The sequence below is a fragment of the Odontesthes bonariensis genome, chromosome 3 (assembly GCF_027942865.1).
Source record: "Odontesthes bonariensis isolate fOdoBon6 chromosome 3, fOdoBon6.hap1, whole genome shotgun sequence".
Lineage (NCBI taxonomy): Eukaryota > Metazoa > Chordata > Actinopteri > Atheriniformes > Atherinopsidae > Odontesthes > Odontesthes bonariensis.
Genome location: NC_134508.1, coordinates 27,988,702 through 27,997,249, shown reverse-complemented (window position 1 = coordinate 27,997,249; position 8,548 = coordinate 27,988,702). Strand labels below are relative to the sequence as shown.

Sequence of the window (8,548 nt, the reverse complement as noted above, 5' to 3'; positions counted from 1 at the left end):
AATTAATTATATTCTATTTGTAAAAGGAAAAGAACAACATGATCCTTTAGGCACAAAAAGTCATACAGGTCCCACACATAGCTCTGAAACTAGCATGACCATTTTGTGGCTGACAGTGACACCCCGTGGACCACTGTGGATTCACTCCTGTTGTACCAGCAGCCAACGACAGGCGGCAGTGTAGTTAAACTAAACCAGCCTTTTCCCTATGACTTCCTCTCTTGAATCGACTCTTCTTCTTCTTTTCTGCCGGCGCAGATTTTCTTTCTCTTCCGTTTGTCGTCTGTTCGTGTGACAGGTATTTACTTTTCCCACATCGGCGGTTCCCACATAATCCACATCAATCTGCGTGTAGTTCACACATCTGTACCTAAACAGACACTGACTTTGATAAAGCTCATTATTTATTATAGATCCATCGCAATATGGTTTACGTGTGACTCTTAGTAAAAGTTAAATTAGACCCATGAAAAATGCTAACCTCTGCTCAGCTAACAGCAGCTTCATTGCTGGTACTCTCCTCATAACAGCGCTTGTTCAAAGGTTTATTTCAGTGTAATTGACTGTTTTGGTTATAAATTCACTGGGACATCCTATTTTAATACTTTTATCTTTATATTATTTTTAATAGTAAACGCAGGTGTCGATTCTGAATGTAGCTTACTGATAGGGCGCAGCTAACGTTTAATAGCATCGAAATGGTAGCAAACAGTAGTCTTTATACAAACTATTGTCTTATAAAGTGTATGTCTTTTCTTTTATAGATTCACAAGTGTCGAAATGGCCAAGTCAAAGAACCACACAACCCACAATCAGTGTAAGTACATTTTTGTTCGGTGTAATTTAGTGTGGGAGCTCATTCATTTGAGAGTTTGCAATGGGAAGTAAAGTAAGGATTAGGTCAGCTTGTCTGAATGAATTGTCTTGTCTCAACAGCTCGTAAAGCCCACAGAAACGGCATCAAGAAGCCCACATCTCAGCGCTACGAGTCCTTGAAGGGGGTATGTTCACTTACAGACCTGTCTGCAAACATACATACAGCAAATGTGGCTGGAGCAAACATGAGACAGGGCAGCTACATGAACATTTAACATAAATGTTCATGTTAATCTGCAGCAGATTTATTGGACTTGCATTTATGTCAGTTGTTACATCTACAAACGGCAACATAATTTAATCCAAGTGAGTAAGGTGATATTTAGAACAAGTGAAGTTTACTTGTAAAGTGAGCTGATCTTAGTTGCTTTGTGTGCGTAGATCTTAATGATTCTTCAGCTTTTTGCTTTGCAGCCTGCTGCACACATATCTCAGATCATGTTTAAGGGAAGAAAAGTGTAAATTTGTATTTATTTTTTATTTAGAAACCAGTGTAGAAACTGTGAACATCATTCTTGGTGTGATTATGCACCTTCTCAACAAACGAGCTTCCGTTACACTCTGTTGCTAATATGTGAGAGTAGTACGGGTCATGTCTGAATATTATCTTTGTCATTCACAGTTTTGCATTTTGAAATTGTTGAGGAAACTGGTTTGTTTTGCAACTTCTACTCTGAATGTAATCAGGGAATTGTCACCGATGCATCGTGCAAGAAGTTGTATAACTGAAGGAGGACTAACCAAAATAAGTGTGTTTGTGCTCGGTAATGTGGGAGTTTCCACCAGTGTGCGTCTAAGGGGGAATTTGGCAATCCCAAACTCTTCAGATTGGGGACAAGTTGTATTGTTCCTGTTAACTCCAAAGCCAGGTGCGCCTTGTGTAACATTACACGTTTGTGAGGAAGAGAGATGATTTGGAAAAGTGAGACATCGTCGCTTCTGAGTGGTCATTTAAAAATGTTAAATATGCCCTGCAGCAACTTTATCATCTGCCTTTTATTTAATTTTTTTTTAAATCATCTGTATTTTGACCATGAGATGACTATTACAGGACAACATACATGTTTATCTATAGTTCAGTGTATGAACTTGCATCAGTTTGTCCCAATAATCTAGATAAGTTGGGAAAAGTTGGTTAATAGTCAGTGTTTCTGAAAGAATATACAGTTGAATTTTTCATTGAACAGGAGTTGTGGAAAAAAATGTGTGTATGCCTCCAGATATAACTAATAGAGAACCATCATTGTTACCAAAACTGGAAACTGGTCAGACTTGTAAGACATTGTGAAAAGGTGCAACCAAGACGATTCCATCAGTGGATGAATAGCAGATACTGTCATTTCAGGGGGTTATTAAAACTTTGTGAAATGCATTTTTGAGCCACATAGCAGTTAGCCACATTGCGCAAGTGTGAATCTCAGCACTCCCACCGTACGATTCTCCATGAAAATCTTGAATTAAGTTAAGCAATACTTTATTAATCATCAAAGAAAATTAGATTGTCTTAAAAAGCTGAGCTGATTTCATTCAAAGGTGCTTTCAGTTAGAAACTGACTCTTTGATGTGGACTGTAGGACTTATTTAATCGATTCAGTTCTCTGTTTTGTCTGGTTTCAAGATGAGAGCAGTGTTATTACCTTATTATTATTATTATTGTATAATTGAGGAAAGTGGTTAACTTTAAATGTAATCCCAACTTGAGCTTTTGTAAGAATTTATTGTGATTTAAAGAGGAAAAAACAGGGACTCTCTTGCTCAATCCTTCTTGTTTCTTTTTCTGTCACAGGTGGACCCCAAGTTCATGAGGAATATGCGTTTTGCTAAGAAGCACAACAAGAAGGGCATGAAGGCGGCACAGAAGGCAACCAAGGAGAAATAGGCCACTGTAAAGTCCCCTCTGTGTATGTCAGCGTTCCATATTGTGTTACCACCATCACAATAAAGCAATGCTTTGTGAACAAACCAAAACCTGATTGTGTTATGTTTTTATAAAACTGCAGCTGAATCAGTTTGATTTTAAGGGGAAATTTCCATTTCAAAGGTTTTATTTTAAGCCAAAAGTGTATTTTTTATTCTTTCATCAAAGCTGAAATGTTTTGGGGAACTGAACAACTGTGGGAATGATCTTTAAAGCGATACTATGTAACATTTCTACCTTAAAATAACAGCTTGAAAAAAATTGTGCGGCTAGAATTAGTTTTAATATAGATTGGCCTGTCTCCTATGCCCTTCGGGGGTCTGAGTTGGAATAACTGCGCTATGTAACTTTGCTGGACCGGCCCGGGAGCTGAGCGGAAGTACTTCGACTTGCTTTCTGGCACACCTACCGCAAAAACAAATAGACCCCTCTCACGCTCACAGGTACATTTGATTACTCTTACCTTCTCGGTCAACATAGCTTGCACTTTCTGACTCCTCGCCGGTTCGTCAACAAACGTGAAAGCGAAAGGGTGTTGTATTTACGTCAGTGTAACCGTACATTACCTCCAAGCCTGCAGGGGGAGCTCCATAATGGGCTTTTTGAGAAGTTACATTAGCCCCTTTCACACTGCGACCCGCTACCTTAGCGGGTCCAAATTGCACCTTCGACCCGCGTCGAGCAATGTGAACGCTTGGCGTGTTGGTGACCCGTGTCGCCTGAAGCCGAGTTCAGGGGGCGTTGCTTCACAGTTATGGCAAGCCTAAAGTGCCACATTGCGCATCTAAGTATCACGTTAAGATTGCAATTCACCCGCTAAAAGCGCCTGTTTCCCCTAATTTTTGCCCGCTTTTTACGTCCGCAATGATGGTTCCGCACGACGCGCGTTGTCTAGGTAACGACGCGCGTGTTGACCTGACAATACGCGCGTTCAAGACGTGCGTTTTCCTAATATGATAATAATGTCCTTCCTTCTTTTCCGACAGCCAATGCATTTGACATGGTTGCGGCCAATCGCTGATCAAGGCAGCCAGACCAAGATAGTTCAGCACAGATCTGCTTTGTGGAAAACTCTGCACAGATCTCTGTGTGGCAATGTTGCCAAAGTTCACTGCATTGTCGTTTCACAAAGCTTTAATTTTAGGAATACAACTCCTACACATGCACTTCGCTGTTATTTTTAATCCATTTCCATGCATTTGTTCGTGTAAAAGAGTTTTCCATCGACATACATTGCTGACTAATGTTTTGTGCGTTACAGTTCGTACTTGGACTAGTTCCTCTCAACACGTTGTGCGGAACCATCATTGTGGACGTAAAAAGCGGGCGAAAATTAGGGGAAACAGGCGCTTTTAGCGGGTGAAGTGCAATCTTAACGTGATACTTAAGCCCTTTTTCCATCAGATTCTGTAGCGAATTAAAAGTTATATCGCATTACTTTGTTGCGATATAAGATGCGTTCGGTTGGTTTTCCATCAAACAGGAAGATTCTAGCGAAATAAAATTACATCACCGGAACGTGCTGATGCGCATTATTCTGACTCGACCAGATGATTTTCCATTACAAAAGTGGCGAATTGTAGCGAATTAGAATGCTCGGTAGCGGGAATTTAATTGCTCGCGCCGTTATTGTCAGCCTCCTGTTATAACAGTTGCTATAACTTTCAAGGCTACGTACCTTTTCACCACCGGCTTTCGTTTTATTTATTAGGCTAGTTACTTATTTAGAGTTATGGACCGTAGGATAGGACTAAACATGCTGCTAGTGCTGCTATGTCAGCTTATAATAGCCGTCAGAAATTTAAGAAGGAGGATGAGAGCGAGGCGAGAATTAATTATGCTGCTTCAGGACCTCCCGAATTGTGTTTAAAAAAAGCAGAGTCTCTGCTCTCGACCAGTTGTTTCTTTTATTATCGGACATTGTTGTTACTAGTTGTTGCTGATGTTTTGATACCGACAGGATAGGTGAAATGGGGCGGCTGAGCGGCTCAACAACAACATTCGAATCCTCACGCTTTACCAATACCATCTGCGCATGCGTGGCTAGTCTGAATCGCATTAACCTTTTCCATCACTTCTGTAGCGATACAACTTAGCCCTGAACCACCTATTTCGAGCGAATTGATTTAATGCGACAAAACAGGCGTTCTAGCGATTTAACCGTTTTTCCATCACATGTATCGCACTAACTTCTTGATGCGCATCAAATTAAAGCGAATCATGTCGTTGATGGAAAAAGGGCTTTAGATGCGCAATGTGGCACTTAGGCTTGCCATAGCGGCAGCCCGTGTTGGCAGTGTGAACGCAACAGCGGACACGCTGAATTCGCGGATTAAACGCGGGTTATTCGGCAGTGTGAAAGGGGCTATTGTATTGCTTTAAAAGTTTGAATAAGGTCGGTGGCGCGGTGGGTTGGGCGGCCGCCCCATGTGCAGAGGCTGCGGTCCTCGCTGCGGCTGGCCCCGGTTCGACTCCCGCACCGAGCGGCCCTTTGCTGCGTGTCTTCCCCGTCTCTCTGCCCCCTGCTTCCTGTCTCTCTCACACTGTCCTGTCATTGAAGGCATAAAAAGCCCAAAAAAGAAATAAGTAAAAAAAAATAAAAGTTTGAATAAAAGGTGAACGAGTAAAGGGTTCAGTTTATTAAGTCGTGTTGCAATTTCATTACATTTGGGAATCAGTATGCCCTTAAAGGTAATATTCAGTTCAATTTTATTTATAAAATTTTACACAAAATCACAACAAAATGCAATCTCAGGGCACTTTACAGATGCAGCCCAATTCAAGCCAATTTCAATCCGATTAATTGTAATACAATCATAATCTGATCCGATTCAATTCCAAATTCAATTTATACAAAGCCAATTAAAAAAGAAAAGCAGCCTGGCTAATGAAGCTAACAGGATTGCACTGAAACTTCACTTTGATCTAGTCTTCCATCCTGACATTTACCAAAAGAATGAGCTGTGTTCTCTCTCCTTTCTGAACCAAATAACTTGCAAAATTGAATTACAACCTGATAACTTGATTTGAGTGAAATATTAGTAAAAGGGACAACACGCACCATAACACTAGGCCAGGGATACCTGCTGAGAAAGAGAAATACAAGTTCATGACAATATGATATGTGTGATATGTACATAGTGTAAAAGTGAGGAAAGATGTATCATGGGAGGTGCCTCAGTAGTCTCGGCCTATAGCACCATAGCTGGGATGTTTCAGGATCACCTGAGCCATCCTTAACTATAAGCTTTATCAAAAAGGAAAGTTTTAAGCAACTGGCTGATATTTAATAGAAATATCTTTGATTTGATTGACATTGTAATGAAGATTGAGACTCTGGTTAAAAATAAAAACTCAACCATTCTTAAAGACATCTGTCTTTGTCCTGTAAAAGGAATCTTCCAGCAGGTATTCTTGGAGAATCATGCGTTCTAAAAGCAGAGCCTTTAATAAATGTATATATGTATATATTTTGAGTTTCACAGTTTGTTAGTCCACACTGGATGTAAATATTCCCCTCTGTATATCTAATCATATGTCACTTTCAGCCCACTAACCAAGGAAAATTGTAGTATCAATAAATCTTTGAAATCATCTGTTGCTCCACATTTGAACTGTAGCTCCTTATCAATCTAGGTTCCTCATCCTTAGTTCCAGGTCCGGCATCCTTTGTCGCTGAGCTCTTTGGTCTTCCAATGTGCATTCTCAACATAGTTTGAGGTCAAGTCTGACCCAAGCTAACATTTTTATCTTCCAAGTTGGAATTGGAAAGCAATAACATACTTTATTTAACAGAAATCATATTTTTTTTCTCCCTTTCTGCGCAGCAGGATAAGACCGGTTTTTTGACATTGGGCCCTTGATTTCACATTATAGCATGATGATCTACTCACCCCTGCTTGTTGTTGGTCATTTGGAGCTGTTCCGAAGATATTCGCGAGGCGTCTGGCTGCTCTCTTGAGATATTCGGCCATGAAACGGTTTCCTATGGGCAAGCTCATACAGGCACAAACTATGCTGTTTATAATTTATTAATTACTCTACATTAGCACTGATAACGTGGAGGTGCGTCGCTTACTTAAAAAAATCCGGGTTACTAATTTTGAATTTTAGCCGAATGAATAAATGGGCAGCAGGTCTGTGGGCTGTCTGTGGCAGTAGCACGAGGATAGCCTGATAAACCAGCCTAAATGGATTGGATGTCTAATTTAGTCTGGCACCGATCAATGGATACAACGGAACATTGTTGATGAGCACAACCCGTTGTCTTTCAAACCGCGTCTGTGCCTATAGGCCAACGCTCTGACCAATCAGCGCAACTGACTGTGACGTAGTAAGCGCGACAGAAAGCTTTGGTGGGAGGGGACTCTTCCAAAACTGATGCCAAGCACAGATTCTATAATAGGACAGATACGCCACTCACGGTGCATTTCCGGTTTCCAACGAGGCGATTTTGGTTGCAGTTCCACCCTCTTTCCACGTGGGGCGCCCAATTTTGGAGACCAGAATGAATGGAGTCCTATGGAGCTATACGCCCTTTCGTGCCCTTATCTCAAGATATAATTTTTTCTCTAGTAATTCGAATGTTGTTTTCGAAAGAGGGTGTTTAGAAAATACCCATGGCTGAGTTTTAGATTTTTAGAGCCACTCATTTGCTTAAAAAAAGGATTTGAAGTGTATATGACGTCATACATAGCTGGTCGACCAGCTGTCATTAGCACAATGCTAGCGCGTTGTGGACAACAAGAAGCCAACCAGTAAGAAATCAAAGGGATATATGTACTCGTTCAGTTGATTTTTTACTTGAAACCCATGTTGAGCTCTCAGAAACTACATTCAAATCTGAGCGCTCTTGAGGAAACTTAGGTGAAACTGACCATTTGTAGCATCTAGCTCCATTGGGCCCCATTCATTCTGGTCTCCACCGACGCTCCCAGTGGAATTCTGGTGGAACTGCAGCCAAAAAGCCGGTACAATGGGGCTTAATAGAGAGTGGCAAGGCTGTTCGTTATAATGGCTGTGTGCCAAGGCTGAATCAAACGAGCACTGTTCCATTGCCGCCGCCATCTTTCTTGTTGTGCTTTCGCTTGTCTATGTTCGCTTCCACTGCCCAACGTCGCACTGCTCTGTCGTCACTCCCTCAGAACCCTCTGGCCCGCCCGCGTTGATTCAAAACACATCTCTGCGTTGTGATTGGTTTAGTTGCCATCTGCCAGATTCAGGGCAGTATTTTCAAAATGACAAGTGGATCGAGGCCAGACCCAACCGCAGGCAAAACATTTTGCCGTCCAGCAGTTGGCGCTGGTTTTCCAGGCTAGCACGAGGAGGACGTCAGTAACACCCACTTTACGACAAAAAAATCAAAATTACAATAACCCGGATTTTTTTAAGTAAGCGACGCACCTCCACGTTATCAGTGCTAGTGTAGAGTAATTAATAAATTATAAACAGCATAGTTTGTGCCTGTATGAGCTTGCCCATAGGAAACCGTTTCATGGCCGAATATCTCAAGAGAGCAGCCAGACGCCTCGCGAATATCTTCGGAACAGCTCCAAATGACCAATAACAAGCAGGGGTGAGTAGAACATCATGCTATAATGTGAAATCAAGGGCCCAATGTCAAAAAACCGGTCTTATCCTTTAAACTGCAACATACCAGAAAAGAGATGACCGTTAAAGCTGCAGTCTGCAAGATTTGTTGTTGTCATACGTAAAGTCCTACTTTTTGGCATTTTAAGAGTTTACATGATCTAT

General features: G+C 41.3%; 1 protein-coding gene across 1 annotated transcript; it reads left to right on the top strand.

Moving 5' to 3' along the window:
- The first annotated feature begins 212 nt into the window (after positions 1 to 212).
- rpl29 (ribosomal protein L29) lies at positions 213 to 2,844 on the top strand. The gene is made up of 4 exons (XM_075462202.1): positions 213 to 298; positions 765 to 817; positions 937 to 1,001; positions 2,663 to 2,844. The coding sequence occupies exons 2-4, from the start codon at positions 781 to 783 to the stop codon at positions 2,753 to 2,755; spliced, it is 195 nt and encodes a 64-aa protein (XP_075318317.1). The 5' UTR covers positions 213 to 298; positions 765 to 780; the 3' UTR covers positions 2,756 to 2,844.
- Positions 2,845 to 8,548: the final 5,704 nt, after the last annotated feature.

Coding starts and splice junctions, on each gene's coding strand:
- rpl29 (XM_075462202.1), top strand. CDS start 781: ATGGCCAAGTCAAAGAACCACACAACCCACAATCAGT. Junction 818..936: donor CCACACAACCCACAATCAGT/GTAAGTACATTT, acceptor TTGTCTCAACAG/CTCGTAAAGCCCACAGAAAC. Junction 1,002..2,662: donor GCTACGAGTCCTTGAAGGGG/GTATGTTCACTT, acceptor TTTCTGTCACAG/GTGGACCCCAAGTTCATGAG.